This window comes from Arvicanthis niloticus, chromosome 3 (assembly GCF_011762505.2).
Source record: "Arvicanthis niloticus isolate mArvNil1 chromosome 3, mArvNil1.pat.X, whole genome shotgun sequence".
NCBI lineage: Eukaryota > Metazoa > Chordata > Mammalia > Rodentia > Muridae > Arvicanthis > Arvicanthis niloticus.
Window position 1 is genome coordinate 123,403,918 of NC_047660.1, and position 17,879 is coordinate 123,421,796.

The 17,879-nt window shown below is 42.1% G+C and overlaps 1 protein-coding gene across 1 annotated transcript in view; it reads right to left on the reverse strand.

Moving 5' to 3' along the window:
- Cdk15 (cyclin dependent kinase 15) overlaps nt 1-16,986 on the reverse strand; it is a 92,219-nt gene extending 75,233 nt beyond the window's left edge. Inside the window, exons 1-4 of the mRNA XM_034499197.2 lie at nt 16,746-16,986; nt 15,896-16,045; nt 15,454-15,548; nt 9,945-10,024 (exon numbers count right to left, since the gene is read on the reverse strand). Of these exons, the coding sequence (XP_034355088.1) occupies nt 9,945-10,024; nt 15,454-15,548; nt 15,896-16,045; nt 16,746-16,871 (451 nt within the window). The 5' untranslated portion in view covers nt 16,872-16,986. The remainder of the gene's footprint in view (nt 1-9,944; nt 10,025-15,453; nt 15,549-15,895; nt 16,046-16,745) is intronic.
- Nucleotides 16,987-17,879: the final 893 nt, after the last annotated feature.

The window sequence follows — 17,879 nt, forward strand, 5'->3', positions numbered from 1 at the left end:
TCTCACACATACACACTCTCACACACATAGACACAGACACACACACACACACACGCACACACACACTCACACACGCATGCACATGCACACACATGCACACACATGCAACATTAAAGCAGAGAAACCAGTTTGGCTTATAGGATGTCTTAGTAGTGGCGTGGACAGTGCCGTGCAAGTCTGTGGTTGTTAAGAGTTGTGGCCACTACTCTTACTTCTTCTTTAAAGTCAGTTTGAGCTGTGAGCAGCAATGTGTGCCTTGAAAGACCTGCTCTAAAAAAAAAAAAAAAAAAAAAAAAAAAAAAAAAAAAAAAAAAAAGTCAGTTTGGGGCAAGCCACCCTCACAGTTGAAGGAATTCTGCTGTGTCTGCTGGTTTACTGTGCTCTTCTGAGCTGTGCCCATAGGGTCCTTATTTATTATTTCACTTTTAACTATGAGTTAATTTTGTAAGTATGAGACCAGTTTCACTGCATCTGTTTAATGTCTCTAGGCCCAGACTGACATCTGCACATGCATGGAGTGACTGTCTTTTGGATGCTGCACCACCACCTCAGCCAGCCACTTCGCCTAGAGTAAGAACTTATTTTATCAAGCATCTTTACTGAGTGTCTTAAGGGAGAGCTGCCTGTGGGGCCAGGAGTCCTCCCAGGAATCCTGGCCCTGGCCCTGTCTCTCTCTCTCTCTCTCTCTCTCTCTCTCTCTCTCTCTCTCTCTCTCTCTCCCTCCCTCCCTCCCTCCCTTGCTCCATCCCTCCCTCCCTCCCTCCCTCCCTTGCTCGTTTTCTCTCTCTCTCTCTCTCTCTCTCTCTCTCTCTCTCTCTCTCTCTCTCTCTCTCTCTCTCTCTCTCTCTGTCAGTGAGCTTTGGCGAGTTTCCCACCTTATGAAGAGTCTTTCCTGACTTCATTTCACAGGGTTCTTATAAATTGACTCAGACCCCATTTCTGAAACCCTTGGTAAATGGCAAATGTTACAGAAATGCAAATTACAACTAGTATCTTCACGTGAGCTTCCCACCCTCCTTTCACCGTGAGCCCATTAAAACCCCACTCCCAGTCGTAAAATCTCGTTTTTTGGTACGATAGAATTTTCAATACCTCCCAGATTTATAGCAATGACTTCTGACCATCAGTTGAGAATGCATGCATTTTTACTTATGAATCATTTCCTAACTTTCTGTTTCTCTACACACATTTGTATACAGAACAATACATCCACAGGTGTAACTCAGTGCTTACCCAGTATGCCCAGGGCCTTGGAATCAATCCTTAACACTATACACAAAATCACATTTTCCTCCAAAGGAAGTGGTAAAACAAATTGCTAGGAATATTAAAATATTTTAATTAATTAATTTACTATTTATTTATTTATTTATTTATTTATTTATTTATTTATTTTTCGAAACAGGGTTTCTCTGTATAGCCCAGGCTGTCCTGGAACTCACTCTGTAGACCAGGCTGGCCTTGAACTCAGAAATCCGCCTGCCTCTGCCTCCCAAGTGCTGGGATTAAAGGCGTGCGCCACCACCGCCTGGTTTACGATTTATTTCAAGACCAGGTCTCTCTGCAGCCCTAGTTGTCCTGAAACTTAAATGTGTAGGCCAGGCTAGCCTCAGACTTATAATGATTCTCCTGCCTCAATCTTACAAGTTTTTGGATTGTAGATACCTGTTAACACACCCGGTTTGAATTTTATTTTTAAAGTAATTTTGTTCTTACATAATTGTATTACTAAAACTCCTCAGGCTTACTTTAAAAATTATGATGACATATTTTATTAATTGCAATGCTAAGACATTCAGAGAACATGTATAGGATGAGACTTACTGCTGACAACCATGGTCATCAGTCTTAACTTCTGTCTCAATAATCTGGTTTTACAGGAAAGTGGAAAGTGCCCTTTGGTCATTTCTGTTGTGTATCATCTGTCTTATCTTCATTCACCATACCTTTGTAACAGTATGCTAAGTGACTCACACCTTTTTGGTAGTTTAGTGCTTATGCAAACAAGCAGTCCCTCTCAGCTCCCTTTTTCATGCCCTCCACCAAGTCACCTGAAAATCCACTGTCAATTCTGCAGAACACATCAGAGCCCTCCCTTCTTTCTGAGTGGTTGACTACTGTCCTGGGTGGGCCATGCTGGTATCTGGCAAAGGCTCCATGAGTAGTCTCCCCATTTGTCTGTCCTGCTGACTCTTCCTTCTGGAACAGTCTGAAACTGTGGTTCTTTCCGGTAAAAGTCAAAGCAAATCCGTTCCGATTCCCAGCCCCCACAGTGACCTCTCAATCTCACTCAATGAGATCCCAAGGCCTGAGGATGGCCTGCGGTTGCCTCCCTTCCCCCACATTAGCTCTATGCCCTTCCTTAGCTCTCACCTCCTCCCATCCTCACCCCTTTGCTCTGGCCACAGTGGCCTCTAACTGTCCCTCTGACACTTCTATTTTCAAGCACACCCCATCGCCCACCCCAGCGCTTCGTGTTGTGACTGTCATTTTCCCCACCCACAATTCTCTTTCCTCCCCTGCTTGCATGCTTCCTCCCTCCCTCGTCTTTAGGACTCTGCTCAAACTGTTCATGTAACATATGGGTTTCCTTGTCCACTCATTGCAGATGAAATCACGGCCTTCCTCCTCACACACCCCATCGAGCTTCTATTCCTCAGTTCTGCTTTATTCCCCATTAAACTCATCAGTGCCTGCCACCAGATACACACTTATACATACACATGTGCACATGGGCACACACATGGGCACACGCGCGCACACATGCATGGTGTTGGTTGTCACTCTCCCCTTTGCTTCACAGAGAACAGACACTCTTGCCTTTTCTGCTTATTGGATCCTTGGTGTTTATTAGGACAGGGTCAGGAATGTTACTATTGGTTTTGTGATCATGTCTTCCATAGTATTATTCATATGTGTAGAGTCGATGACAGTGTTTCTGTTGAAGATGTTTTGGTTCCTTGCTCCTTTTAGGCACCTTCCTCGCCTAGGTCAAAAATTGTTCTATCTCCTGCTTGTGTTTACCATTGCTTTGCCAATGCCCCAGGATACCGACAAGCCATATGGAAATGGAATTTTCTGAGTAACTAATAGGGGATTTGCATGAAAAGCAGGTCGTGGTTTAAGTCCTTAGCTCATAGAATTACTAGTACCTGATTGGGTCCACATACCAGAGGATCTAATGTGTCCTAGCCTCCAGGATGTATGAGAAGGAAACTCAGGGAGAAAAGGCCTTTCTTTCTTCTACTTTTAAGGACTCTCTGGTCATTAGAGCAGGATACAGGATCTGATCTGAAGATGAAGGATAAAGTCAACTGGGAAAGAGGAAAGATACTAAAACCAGCATGCTGATTCTGGAAAGGTTTTTATATTCACACCTATCAAGTAATATAGATGTGGTGACTCATGCTTATAATCCCAGCATCTCCAAAATGTATCCAGGTAGGAAAATTGGGAGTTCAAGGACATCCTCAGCTACATAGTAAGGTCAAGGCCAGTCTAGGCTACATGAGACCTTGTCTCAAAATAAACCAAACAAATACCCTGTGTGTCAGCATACTTACTTTTGTTTTCTTCAAAGAAAAGGCATAGAGATAAGTTGGGGGTGTAGGTGAGTCTCAATGGGGTTACATGTTTGGATCATCCTAGAGCCTTGAGAGTGTCTTTCACTGAGCCTGTATCCTGCTCCTAAAATAATGTGACGAAGAGGATAGTAATGGCTAACACTCCTAGACTAAGATATACCAGGCATTGCTGTAAGAATTTCACATACATTAGCTAGGTTTAATCATTAAAAACACCAGAAAAATCAAGAAAGACTAATAAAACATTCCGAAGGAAAATGGCTACTGCTGATCTTCATTCTACATAAAAGATAGCTAATATATTTAGCTAAAATATAATGTGGTTTAATATGTGAATATATTAAATATTATGAAACATAACATGTAATATTAATGTTATAATTATTATGCAATTAATGAAATATTAATTAACATATTTAAACATATCACATTTAGATATAATATGTGAGATATTTAATAATTCAGGGAAAATATTTTCATCTCACAATGCTATACAAATATTTAATTTATTTTTTTTATTTCATTATGATCTGCAGTTGAATGATTTTTAGGAAAATTGATGTTTTGCCAGCACAGTGGTTCAGGATATTTTGATGTTACTCTATACTATTCTATTTGGTTTAGCAAAAGATGTGAAACACAATGGTCACAGATTAAGCAAGTCTGTCTCCCAAAGTCCTAGAGAATATCTGTATATCCTGGTAACCCTGGTAACCAAAGCTTTCTCAAGTCTATAGGCTGCTTAAAGACACAGATTGACTGCACCTCCTGACTTTGCATTTCCAGTACTAACACAGGCCTGGCACGAGGTGCTCAATAAACATTTGTGAATCGATAAAGACCAGGCCACTTGTAATGAGTCTATGCGAGGGTCAATAATGGAGTCCATCCTGTCTCCATTAGACACTGAACAATAAGGGATTTACAATGCCTTATGATACATTGTCTCTGGCATAAGAGGCACAAACCAAGATAAGGAGTCAAGTTATGAATCCCAAGAAACAGCATGACCTGGAGAAATGCTTGACAAAGGCAAATGGGTAGTTCTGATGTCTGTGGAAGTTAAACACCCCCCCCCCATCATATTGTGTCCTCTGGTGCGATAGTGATGTAATTTGGGGGGAGGGTGGGGAACCAACCACTTCATGCTGAGATTTGAAGCCTGCTCCAAAGAAAGGAATTCATAATGGAACTATACACCCCATCAGAAGTCTGTGACTCCGGTCAGGCCCTAGCAGGAAAGCTACTGTTGTTTTGCTAAATGAACATGACAAGCTTGTTCAATTGCCTTTGAATATTTCTGTTTATATCCGTATATTAACGATGCTGGCAGCTTTGATCAGAGATGCTTCTCTCTCTCTCTCTCTCTCTCTCTCTCTCTCTGTGTGTGTGTGTGTGTGTGTGTGTGTTTGTGTGTGTGTGCTGGGCGATAGCTACTGAAGAGACTCATAACTGGTCAAAGTGCTAAGAGTAAGTGCCTACTGAGTGCTCATTCTTGAATAAAACTTCCGCACTACCCTCTCCAAGACTCAGCGAACATGAAAGAATGGGAGAATGGGAATAATATAAACGTTGGGAGTGCTGTGGAATACTATCTTCAGGGAATGACACAACCATTGCCATGAAACTCTCAGTCACTATGACAGCCCGCAAGACACTGGGCCTGTCAACATTCCATTGTGGAGGCGAGGAGGTCACAAGTCCCCATAGCTCCCTGAGGATCTACATGTATGTAATTAACAGTTCCTAAGGGACAAAGGCGTGTCTTCCCTGGTGTAGCCACTGGTAATTCGTTCGTATTCCTGTAAGTGACCTTACTTAACTCATTAGTTCCCTCCCTACAAAATGACATGAAAATGGAGGTGGTGGAGAAATACTAATGGGGTGAATATGCTTGAAGTAGATACAAGAATGAAAATGTCACAATAAAACCCATATTATATATAATATATAATTGATATATGCCAATACAAGTCCTTTAAGGCTGGTGAGATAGCTGGGTAGACAAGGATGCTTGCCACACAAGTCTGGTGAGTTCTGTCCCCGGAAGCAATAAGAGAAGAGACGGTACAAAGTTGTCTTCTGACCTCCACATAGGCATTGTGGCACAGCTTTGAGTGTGCATATGCGTGTGTGCACACACACACACAGACACACACACACACACATTAATAACAATGATGATAATGATCATAACTTTAAATTTTAAAAATCCCTCTCATATGTGGTTACCCTGAGGTTATTTCTCATAGGGCTGTAAGTATGTGCTTGAATATGTTATATCCTTGATGTGATCAGACTGCTGTCAGCTGGGCCTGCCCTCCTCCATCTGTGGTAATAGCTGACTTGAGATATTAATCAGACTCTTTGTTGATCTTATTGGATGACCCCAGCAAGGTTCCTGAACCTCTTTTGAGTGAATTTTCTCGAGAATGGATTAGGAGTAATTACTTTACAGTGATCTCAAAAGGACTTCAGTGGCAACTGTTTCTCATTTAAACGCCGCCATTAGGGGTTCTGTAGGCGGAGGGACGAGCTGCTGAGCACACACAGTCTTTTCTGGAGAGTTGCTTCTGAGTTTGCCCCATTTTTACACAGAGAGCCGCTTTCTATTTCCCATTTTTACTCTTGCTGAAGGAGATGCTTAAATGGTGGAAGCATTTGCAGTTTTATGTAGTAGGGCAGGGAGAATTTAAATATACCAGACTAGTACCCAAACATGCTGAGTAGATTTGTTACGTCAGACAAGTCACTCAGCCTCTCTGAGGCTCCGACCTCTTCATTTCTACAAGAAGAACACTTTGTACTTTGAGGTGTTGGGATAAGGGGTTAGCAAAGACCGTGGTGGAGGGGAGCCTTTCATATGCCTGGTTCTCAGACAATATGCCTTCTTCCTTAAAGGAAACGGAGTAGACAGGCTGAAGGTCCTAGGTTCAACCCATGTCAGACACCCAGCACGGATTGTAGTGTGAATGCACATAATGTCTGAGTGTTGGTTTGAATCAGATATTGTTTGAAAGTTTGGCCATACTACATAATATCTCTAAAGGCGTTAAGAGGACTAAAGGATGCACAAATGCTTAGTAAGAGTTTCTCTTAGTGTTGCTCAGACTTGTGTTAATTTCATGCTATTAATATGAAGATCATATAAAAACAAACATGCATTCTACCTGGAGAGACTGTCCACATAGCAGAATCCCACTCACTAAGCCCTGGGCTGCCACACATTTGGAACAAGCAGATTTCTCAGGAAAAGAATTCCTGCTTCGAGGGTTTGGAAAAAAGGTTGTCTTACTCCGAGTTTCTCTGCACATGGCTTTTGCTTGACTTTTTAGCTAATGACCCTGGATTTTAACTAATGAACTCCAGCTGTTCTTATCTTGCTTCCCAGCCCCTCCCATTTAACCTCTAACTCTCTGGTCTCATGGGCATCCAGATCTTAACCAGGGGGGAAAAAAAAACAAAAGGAGCCAGTGCCAAAGTTCTTAAGTGAGGCCTTGCTTTCAAGGCTGCAAGTTTTTTACCCCGGAGGAAAAAAAGCAGCAGCCATTGTTGGAAACTGGAAGTCAAACCACCTCTGATGTGTCAAAAACCTTTTGTGGTTTTTCATATCATACAAGCAAAGCTTTCAGTAAGGGCCAGTCCCATAAAACAAACCGAGGCAGTCCACACAGGAATGCTAACTGTAATTGTGAACACCTGTATGGGAGGCAGCAATTCGAGAGGGCTTTGCATACAGAATAATGCACACCCAGGGGCTTTGAGCCCGGCCGGCCGGGGGAACATCTGTTAGCAAAACCTGCTGCAAAACACGTTTCACTGTGCCTGCCAGATGCAGAGTTGGAGAACTTAGCTCTGGGGAAAATAGCAACAAAGCCCAGTGTGAACTCAAGCTCACAAAAGCCAATGTCCAGAGAAGGAGGGGAGCCCAACCCCTAGAGAGCTTCCTCTAGTCTAATGACTCTGTGTGTGTGTGTGTGTGTGTGTGTGTGTGTGTGTGGTGTGTTTAGAAATACTCTTTTGCCTATCTGCACATCTGTTCCAAACCTGATCATGTTCTCATTTGGACCACTAATAAGTACACTAGTAAGTGCAGCTTCCATCCTGTTAAATGCTTAAAACCATGTGTTCCCCCAGATTACACCTGATCCTACCAGGATGAGTCCCCACTTACACTGATAGCCTTTTGGCCTTTCTATTTAAATGTAAAATGTTTCCCAGGGGCTTCAGAGACTTTTGAAAATGGCATCAAATTGAATTAGAAACTCATTTTCAAAATTGTTTTTTAAATGCCTGCTTGCACAGCCCATTCTTCTAAGTTCAGTTTAAAACCTGCCTCCATTAGCTACACCAAGTCTGAGTCATTCTGCTTACAACAGCCTCTATACACTTAATGTTTGGACCGTCTGCTCTGTTAAGGCTGAAAAATAGCTAACTCGAAGAAAGTAAGGCCGAGGAAGGGCCATATTTCTGGTTTTTTTTTTTTTTTTTTCATAGAGGAATAATAATCCCATAGTTCAAAAGTCTCTCAAGGGTGGGGATTTAGCTCAGTTGATAAGAGTGTGGTGGTTTGTGTGAGAAGTATACCCCATAGCCTTTGGTATTTGAATATCCCGGCAGAGCAGTTTTGCTGGAGGAAGTACATCACTGCTGGCTCGACTTTGAGAGCGCACCGCATCGCTCACTTCCGGTTTGCTCTTTCTGTTTTAGGTAGAAGGTACCATCTTTTAGCTTCATGTTCCTGCTCCCAAGGCTGCTCTTTGCGGTTCTGCCTCGCCCAATCCCCTGCTGCCAGCTGAGCTCTGGACTCTTATATCTTTGGAACTGTGGGCCAGATAAACTCTTCCTTAAGTTGCCTTTGGTCCTGTTGGTTTTATTTTATCACCACAACAGAAAAGTAACTAATGTCCTAGCATTCTTGAGGCCTTAGATTCGACTCTCAGCAGGGTGTGTATAACTGACTGTGGCAACTCTAATCAGAGCCCTTGGGAGGGATAGGCAGGGGGAGAGAGAGTTCAAGAGCATCCTGGTTTACACAGCCAGTGTAGGGCCAGTCTGGGCTCTCTGGAGACACTGTCTCAAGCAAGCAAGCACGCGTTAAGTGGAATGTTGATAAATTGTATTCTTTAATTTTGCTATGTTAGTGTAAAATGTATAAGCTATTAGTAGTAAACACCGTGGTATAAATCTTCTCACTGATCAGTAAAACATGACCCAAAAATAATAAAATAAAATAATAATCAAGAACAAAATAATAGCAGTGACTAATCGCTGAACCCTGAAAAGAGACTGTTAAGTACTCTCATTTGATCTTCAGAACAGCTCCATGAACTATGCTATTATCAGCCACTTAAAAAACAAAAAACAAAAATACCCCCCCCCCCCCAAAAAAAAAAAAAAACCGAGATAGAGTTTCTCTGTGTAGCTCTGGTTGTCCTAGAACTAGCCTGTAGACCAGGCTGGCCTCAAATTCATGGAGATCAACCTGCCTCTGCCTCCCAAGTGCTGGGACTAAAGGCGTGCCCATATAACTTAACAGCTCAATCTTAGATAGCAATTGACCCAATATCACCTCACTGCACTGGTACCTAACAGCCAGATGATGGCTTTATTAAAATAAATTAACTTGGATTTATTTACTACCTTACTATGCTGCCCAGGGTGCAAAGAAAACACAGGAAGCTAGGTTTGGAGAGGCAAACCTGTCAGCTGTTAGGAGACAAGGCAAGAGGACTAGATTTGAGGCTAGTTTAGGCAAATTATTGAAACCCTATCTCATTTTTTTAAAAAAGTAAATAAATGAGACAGCCCCAGAGGGAGAGAGAAAATGCTTAAAGAATGTGCCTTCTATTCATGAGGCTATAGCAGAAGGGTTAAAAGTTCAAGACCAGCCTGGGAAAGTTAGTGAGGTCCTGTCTCAAAAAAAAAAGTTTGTGTGTTGGAGACTTGGATCAATCCCTAAGCACTGCAGGAAAAACAGAAACAAGAAAACAAGCTATAATCAGGGAAATCCCCACCAAGAATTAGTATGCTGTTACACCTCTCTTTTAAATGACTTTCTGAGTTGTATAGACATGGTTTTAGCACGAATCCGAACATATGGGAAACATTTAGTAAATGCTCATAGAGATCATAATATGGACAGCAGTTTTGAACTCTATCTTCAAGAACAAATAATAAAATAATAGTGTAAATAATCTTGGGAAATTGGCAACAAAATTAAACTTTGAAATTGTAGTTATCACTTCTGGAGATATCAGAGACTATGTGCTGAGTGGATAGACTGAATCCTCCTCGGTGTGTTTTACCATATTGTATAATCAAAACAATCTCTGGGCTCCATTTTTTTTCTGATCTTACCTTCCCGGATGGCTGTGAAAGGGACTCCCTCCTCTGCGTTCATGCTGATGACTTTTAGAGCCACTAGTTGTCCATTTATCCTAGAAAGGGGTGGAGCAGACACACTCACTCACTGAGATGGTTCAAAGCAACAGCTTACAATGGAGATTCTATTAAAACAAAACAAAACAGCTTTCCTTTACAATGTATCCTACTACTTAAACCTAGAGTTTTCTCAAAACACAAAGCTCATTGTATATAAAACATGTTACATATATATTTTGAAACATCCTTCTCTTTGCTAAGTTGTTATATTTCCTTTATAGCACATCCAGAGAAAAGCAGAGAGGCGCAGAGAAACCATCTCCTTCATAATACCTTCTGATCCCTCTGGTGCACTTAAGCCAACCTTGGTGTCACCTAACTTGGGCTGTGGCTTCATAATCGTCCCCTTGCTTGAACACTTGTACTTCCATCTACTCTCAGTAGAGTGTCTGGGGACATCGTCTGAAAGTGAGAGTCAACACTTCACTTAGTTTTCAGACTTCAGAGTATCTCCACATCTCATGTCAGATAAAAACCCGTTCCCTCTCCTCTCCTCTCCCCTCTCCTCTCTCCTCTCCCCTCCCCTCCCCTCCCCTCCTCTCCCCTCCCCTCCCCTCCCCTCCTCTTCCCCTCCCCTCCCCTCCCCTCCCCTCCCCTCCCCTCCCCTCCCCTCCTCTTCCCCTCCCCTCCCCCTCACCCTCCCCCTCTTCTCCTCTCTCCTTTCCTTTCTTTTTGTTGTTTATTTTTGTTTTTACAGAGGGTGGGGAGATGTGTGGGTTTTGTTTTTAGATGGGGTCTTGAAATGTAAATATAGCCCAGGCTGCCCTCCAACTTTCAATTCTCCTAGATAAGCCTGCTAACAGCCAGTGTTTTATAGCAGCTTTTAAATCACTCTGTGATTTGCCTAGGTTTCTCCATTCCCTCTCCCATCCCTTTCCCTCCCTCCTACTGCTCTCCACTTATTTATCCAAGAAGATTTTGTGCAAATTCTTTACTACCATGATGTTTCTAATATTGTGAGATCCATACAGCATGGCCGATTCTCTCTCGTTTCCATGTTTTCTTTTATCCTTCATGGTATTTTTTAACAGGCCAGCTGGGTTTGAACTCATAACAATACTCTTGTCTCAGTTTTTCAAGTGCCAGGGTTACAGGAATAAGCCACCATGCCTGGTTTTATCATTCGCTCTTACAGAATGTAGAATTTAATAATGTTATAGTATGTTATCATACAAATACATCACAATGTGTTTTGTCATTTCCAAATTCTTACAAATTGCAGTTTGGGACTATTTTAAGAATACTGTGCTGGGCATGGTGGCTCCTGTTGTAACCTTAGCCCTTGAGTGGCTGAGGTAGGAGGAAGATTGCCACAAGGTCAGCCTGGACCACTTGGTGAGTTCTAGACCAACTTGGGCTAACATGAGACTATCTCAATGAAAAACCACAGCGATCATTTCTGCAGTTAAATATTTTCTCATCGCTCCCATTATTTCCTTAAGGTCAATGTGGAATTGCTAAGTCATAGAATGGGCACTACACATGCCTTTGTTAATGTGAACCTGTGCCCAGACTGTTTCCTAAAGAGCACTGTGCTGCTGAGCTACGTTCTCAGCTCTATTGATTTAAACTTCATTTTTAAAGAGAAAGTTTAGAATTTTAGAAAAATTAAGAAGACAATATAGAAAGTTCCCATATCCTTGCTATTTCTTCAACCATTGACTCCTTCTTAGGAAGTCACATTTGTTACAGTTAGTGAACCAAACTGGGCATGGCGACCCACACCTATACTTCTAGCCCTCGGGAGATGGAGGCAGGAGGCTGAGGAGTTCAAGGTCATCCTCAGCTATTCAAGAAGTCCAGCTGGCCTGAATGACATGAGTCTGTGTCATAAGGCAAAACAAAACAACAAAGAAAAAAACCTTAAGCTAAAAGAGTGTGCAGTAATGATAATTAATGAATCAATTATTGATATTATTAAAGCTCATAATTCATTAGGATTTTTTAAACTTTTTAAAAACAATTTAATGGATTCTTCTACTTTTTTTAAGATTTATTTATTTTATGTATATGAATACACCAGAAGAGGGCATTGGATCCCATTACAGATGGTTGTGAGCCACCATGCGGTTGCTGGAAATTGAACTCAGTACCTCTGGAAGATCAGTCAGTGATGTTAACCGCTTAGCCACCTCTCTAGCCAGGATTTCCTTAACTTTTACTTCATGTCCTTTTTATTGTTCAGATTCTATTCAGGACTACATTTAATTGTTGGATCTCGCTAGGCCCCTCTTGGATGTGCAATTTGTCACAATTTCCTTGCATTTGATCAACTAGATGATTTTGAAGGATGTCCCTCTCTTAGAGTTTTTTCCTGATTTTTCTCTTTTTCGTCCATAAAAAATGTTCTTGATTATTTGGGCATTTTAAATCATGCACTCCAAAGACACTCATTTCCCATTGATGTTTCTCTTAGGATTAAACTGGAATTCTGAGTTTGGGGAAAGGCTCAGAGCATCTTGACCGTATTCTATCATGGGGACACCTATCATGACTTGAGACTCTTGATGTTGACTTTAACTGCCTGTCTGAGGTAGCACTCCTCGAGTGTCTATTGTGAAGCAGCTACCTACCATCCCTGTATTAGGATCAGCATCACTAAGTGTAACCTGCACTTTGGGCATGGATCCGAGATCCACTTCTGAGAGAGTAGATCCATGTAAGGTATCCAGGGTTCTTTTACATGAGAGATTTATTCTCTCTTCTTTATTAATTTATTGAGTCATTCATTTGTAGCTGCAGAAACTCATAGATATTTTATTCTTTGGGTTATAACTCAATACCACTTAATTTTGTGCCCTGGTTTTGGCAGGTTTGCCCCTTGGAAGCTCTTCCATTGATGCCCACAAGGCTTTGCCAAACCTCTCCTGAGCGCTGGCTTAGATTGGTTTTTCCTTCACAGTTCGCTCTCTGTGGGTCTCATATTTTAATTTCAAGTTTGTTACTTTTGGAACTGCGTTTCCCAGTCTTCTCTGTTTATCTCATCCTTATTTTTTCCCTTTTACAGGAACGTTTTACCCAGACTTTTGCGTTCACTCTCACTTATCTTTCAAATTTTGAACTTAAAATTTTTTTTATGGGGGCTGCAGAGATGGCTCAGTGATTAAGAGCACTGACTGCTCTTCCAGAGGTCCTGAATTCAATTCCCAGCAACCACATGGTGGCTCAACAACCATCTGTAATGGGATCCGATGCCCTCTTCTGGCATGCAAGTGTACATGCAGGTAGAGCACTCATAGTAAAAGGAGAAAAAAGAAATTTAGGGAGATCACAGGAGGTCCCACCCAGCTAAGTTTTTTTTTTTTTTTTTTTTTTTTTTTTTTTTTTTTTTTTTTTTTTTTTTTTTTTTTTTTTTCTTTTCTTTTTATGAAGGCAGACAGATTCCTGAGTTCAGGGTTGGCCTGCGACAGAGCAGGGTTAGACTCAGGTTTGGTAGAAATGGTAATTTCATGGTGGGGTCCCACCCAGCTAGCGTATTGTCTGTACTTAACAGCAGGCAGATCTCTGAATTCTTTTGCACTGTTAAAAGAAAATGTGTGTTTGCTGTAGCCTAAGAATTAAGAAGCCTGGGCCGCAGGATGCTGATTCATAGGATAACCAAAAGGAAACCTGGAGTAAATGACTTGATTGATATGTAAAATAAAAGACTGGGTGTATGGTATGCAGGAGATGAGCTATCAGGTGAATGTTTTAGGTAGCAAAGGAGAATTACTTGGGAGACCTGAAAATGGAGAGAGTTGTCCGGAGCTCTCCAGAGAGCAGAACAGAGAGAAAGCCTACTGGAAAGCTGTCTCAAGTAGAACAAGCCTCCAGCTGGCATCCACAATTTGACTTTGAGTCATTTGTTTCGAAGCTCCCAGATGCCCCTTCCTCAGAACCCCTCTCCAAGCCTAGGCTGGTCCTTGCATCCTGCTACTGCTTCCTTAAGTATTTCAAGGGGCACCTCTGTTTAGTAACATGAAAACCTGAAGTCAGAGAAACACTGACATCCTTATATTGTTAGCTTCCAACTGCCCAATCTTTGCAAACACCTTGGGACACAGTGCAGCACACACATCCCCACTGGTACTCCCCTGCCCTCCTCCTTCCAGCTCCCCCATGGTGGTTCTGACACAGGGAAGGTTTTTGTTGTTTTGTTTGTTTTTGTTTTGAGCCACTATTTTATTAGTTCGGTTATCATCTTGAGTTCCTCCCATACTCCACATGCCTTTAGTTCTCCGAAGTACTCATAACAGATAAAGCATAAGGGAGCATAATAAATATAACAGTGCAGAAAAATTATTTGATTACAGCAAACTGTCTGCATGAAGTCTTTTATGTACCACTGCAACTGTTTATGAATCCCGCTTTTTTTTTCTTTTTTTTCTTTTTTTGGTTTTTCGAGACAGGGTTTCTCTGTGTAGCCCTGGCTGTCCTGGAACTCACTCTGTAGAACAGGCTGGCCTCGAACTCAGAAATCCAGCTGCTTCTGCCTCCCAAGTGCTGGGATTAAAGGCGTGTACCACCACTGCCAGGTGAATCCTGCTTATTTTAATACTGACTTTAATAAGATTTTTGTTGCTTTTCTGGGAATAATTTTCTCTACAATATCTTCTAAATAGTTTGAATACATAAGCAACTACTTTTGACTTTGTAAACTGATCACATGAATGCTATGGGTTACTAGGTCTAATAATCTCTTAGGTGATTGTCATAGCCTTTTAAGAAAGACCATGTTACAATCCAAATAATTAATAATAATAATCTTAATCTCGGTCTTTTTGCAGTGCTAGAACATCTAAGATAGTTTTTGGGTTTTGGTTTTTGTATTTTTGAGACAAGGTCTGCTCCAGTTAGCCTTCAATATACCTGCAGTGGCCTCCTGAGTGATGGCTCTATGGATGTGTGCCGCCACACCTGGCTCTTTATGGTACTTTTCTTCTTTTCTTTCTCACTAGGTAGAAATTGTTTTGGGGGTCAACAGCGAAGAAAGTCTACCTTCTTCAGTGGTTGATTTTACCTAGGTTTTTGTTGTTTTGTTTTTTCTTTGTTTGTTGGTTTTGGGTTTTTGTTTGTTTGTTTGTTTTATTTTTCAAGGCTGTTAAAATCACCATGTCTAGAGCTGGAGAGATGACTCAGTGGTTAAGAGCACTGGATGCTCTTCCAGAGGTCCTGAGTTCAATTCCCAGCAACCACATGGTGGCTCACAACCATCTGTAATGGGATCTGATGTCCTCTTCTGGTGTGTCTGAAGACAACTACAGTGTACTCATATAAGTAAAATAAATAAAATCTAAAAAAAACCAAAAAAACAAACACCATGTCTACCATCCTGTTGGCCCAGATGTCCTGCCACAGTCCCAAGTCTGTGAATGTGTGTACTGTCAGTTGGCTTTATAATACAATAGGGGATACTGTTATCAAAAGTCTTTAACAAGTCACTTACCTGCTGATGCCCTTGTAAACTGTGGCATAAGAACCTTCACCCAGCTTCTCTAAGTTCAAGTAAGATGAGGCTGCCCCAAAAGGAAAGCTCTTCTTCTGCTTAGAGGGTGGGGTGAGAGGTGGGAAGACAGAAAGAACATATAAAAAATATGTTGACTTATCTATTTCCCAGGGACATAGGCCAGCAGTGGGTGTGTATGTATGTGTGTCTGTCTGCCTGTCTGTGTGCATATGTTTGTATGTGTATATGTGTACCTGTATGTGTGCATGTCCATGTGTGTCTATGTGTCTGTTTGTGTATGTATCCATGTGTGTGCTGTGTGTGTCTGTGTCTGTGTGGGTGCACATGCAAGCCCACACAGACATCCTTGGAAGGTGAGGGCCAGCATCCCTAGACAAGCACCCATGAAATTCTCCTTGATGCCTGTCAGCGGTTCACTCACCCATGGCAACCCTTGCCTCAGATTCTCTTCCTGAAAAGAATCACTGTTACTCCGTGGCCTTTTACTCTCCAGCTTCTGGGCACGGGCAGCCTGGAGTCCCCTGGGGTGAAATGAAGACGTGGAACATGATACTTCTTTTAGGTCTGTTAGCTAGGGGAAAAAGAAAGTACAGGCGCAAAATGTGTACAAAGTCAACATTTGGTGGCTGGCAAAACCTTTTCTTTGTTTGTCTGGTTTTTTGTTTGTTTGGTTGGTTTTGTTTTTGTTTCTTTGTTTGTAAGCATCCCACACCCCTGAAAGGCGGGTTTCCTGAAAGTCAGATCGCTCAGAGACAACCATGGTACCAATTACTGAAATATTAAATTTTCCTTCACCTGCACAGTTTAAACCAGTCTCCTTGAGGGTGTTTTCCAGTTTCTTTATTTAACTCAGTTTCCTCCATACCTGCCCACCTTCCTGGGTACTTAATGTAATTCCTTAAAATAATCTAGTAAGACACTGGTAATAATCAAGTTAATTACTGAAGAATCCACAGCGGACCTACCAGTATGGCAGCTTGCCCTCTACAGTTCAGCCCTGCAATTTAGTGGCTCAGAGACGTCCAGAGAACCACTTTCTCTATTTCAAGTCAAAAGAAGCCAAACCCAAGGCTTAGTCCCCTCCTCTGGTTTACAAGTACATCCCCAAACTTGATAACAACCGCCATAAATCCTCTGTGACTTTAATAGAATTTTCTTTTTATGAGTTTAGACCTACCGCAGAGGAATCAGACCCTGTTACAAAAGGGAATGTCTGTCTGAATTGCTTGGTTTACTAATAAAGAAAGATGCTCCTCCCGGGATACAAGTACCTCTAATACAGCAGGCTCGGTGCTTCCAGGCTGGCTTCTCGGACAGCTGTGAGCCTCCCCTCCCTCCGAACGGTGGTAGCAACTGCATCCTGGCTGTAGTCTCTTTGTACACAGCTCTTGACCCATACTAGTCCAGGTTCAAGGAGAAAACCCACACTTGAACCTCTTCCCATCCGCCTCTTCTCTCCTCATTCCCTCCCCCTCTGCCAGAGGTCAGCAGAGTGGAGCTTTCGTGTGACTCACATAAGGGCTCTGCCTGGAGCAGTCTCATGACTTCAGCAGTTTTAGCTCATCAGTGCAAAGAACTATGCATCAGAACCGCAGCGGCTGGCGCTCATGTGTGCACACCCAAAAACAAGGAGGTTCTGCCCGAGAGAATACAACTGGGTACACTGGAGTAAGCTCACTTTTACCCCAGCCACAAGTCAGCTCTGTGGCTACACTCACTTTTCCAGAATTTGCATCACACTAGTGTTTATTGGGTTACCCTGGTGCGAAAGTGGTCATGCTGTGAGGGGTGTTTTATTCCTTGCTTTCATCTGAAACGCCTCTTTGCCTCTTCGTTTTTCAAACTTGTTTTTCTTTTGAGGCAATGTCTCTTACAGCAGCCCAGCTAGCCTTGAAGTGGAAGTAATCCTCCTGCCTCAGCTTCTCCAGTCCCGGGATTGCAGATGTGAGCCACTTGACTCAGGTTGATTTTTCCAACATTAAAATGAGTTTGCAACCTAGCCAACTTTTAGAGCCATGGGAACCACAGAACGGTAGGATGGAAAGAAAGCTGAGGAGTCCTACTGCTCTGCCTCCAAACAAAAGTCCATCTCAGTCTGAAGGACAGTCATTCCTTCAGACACTATGTAATAACTAACCTGTGTTAATATTCTACAAATAGCATAGAGTCAGCGGTGGAGAGAGGGGGCTGAGTTGGGTGTGGTGGCACACTTGTGGATATTGTTTTAAATATAGGTAAGACATTACTTATTTTTTATTATTATTTAAGATTTTATTTATCTTATGTATATGAGTAGCTGTTTTCAGGCACATCAGAAGGGGGCATCAGATCCCATTACAGATGGTTGTGAAGCCACCATGTGGTTTCTGGGAATTGAACTCATGACCTCTGGTAGAGCAGTCAAT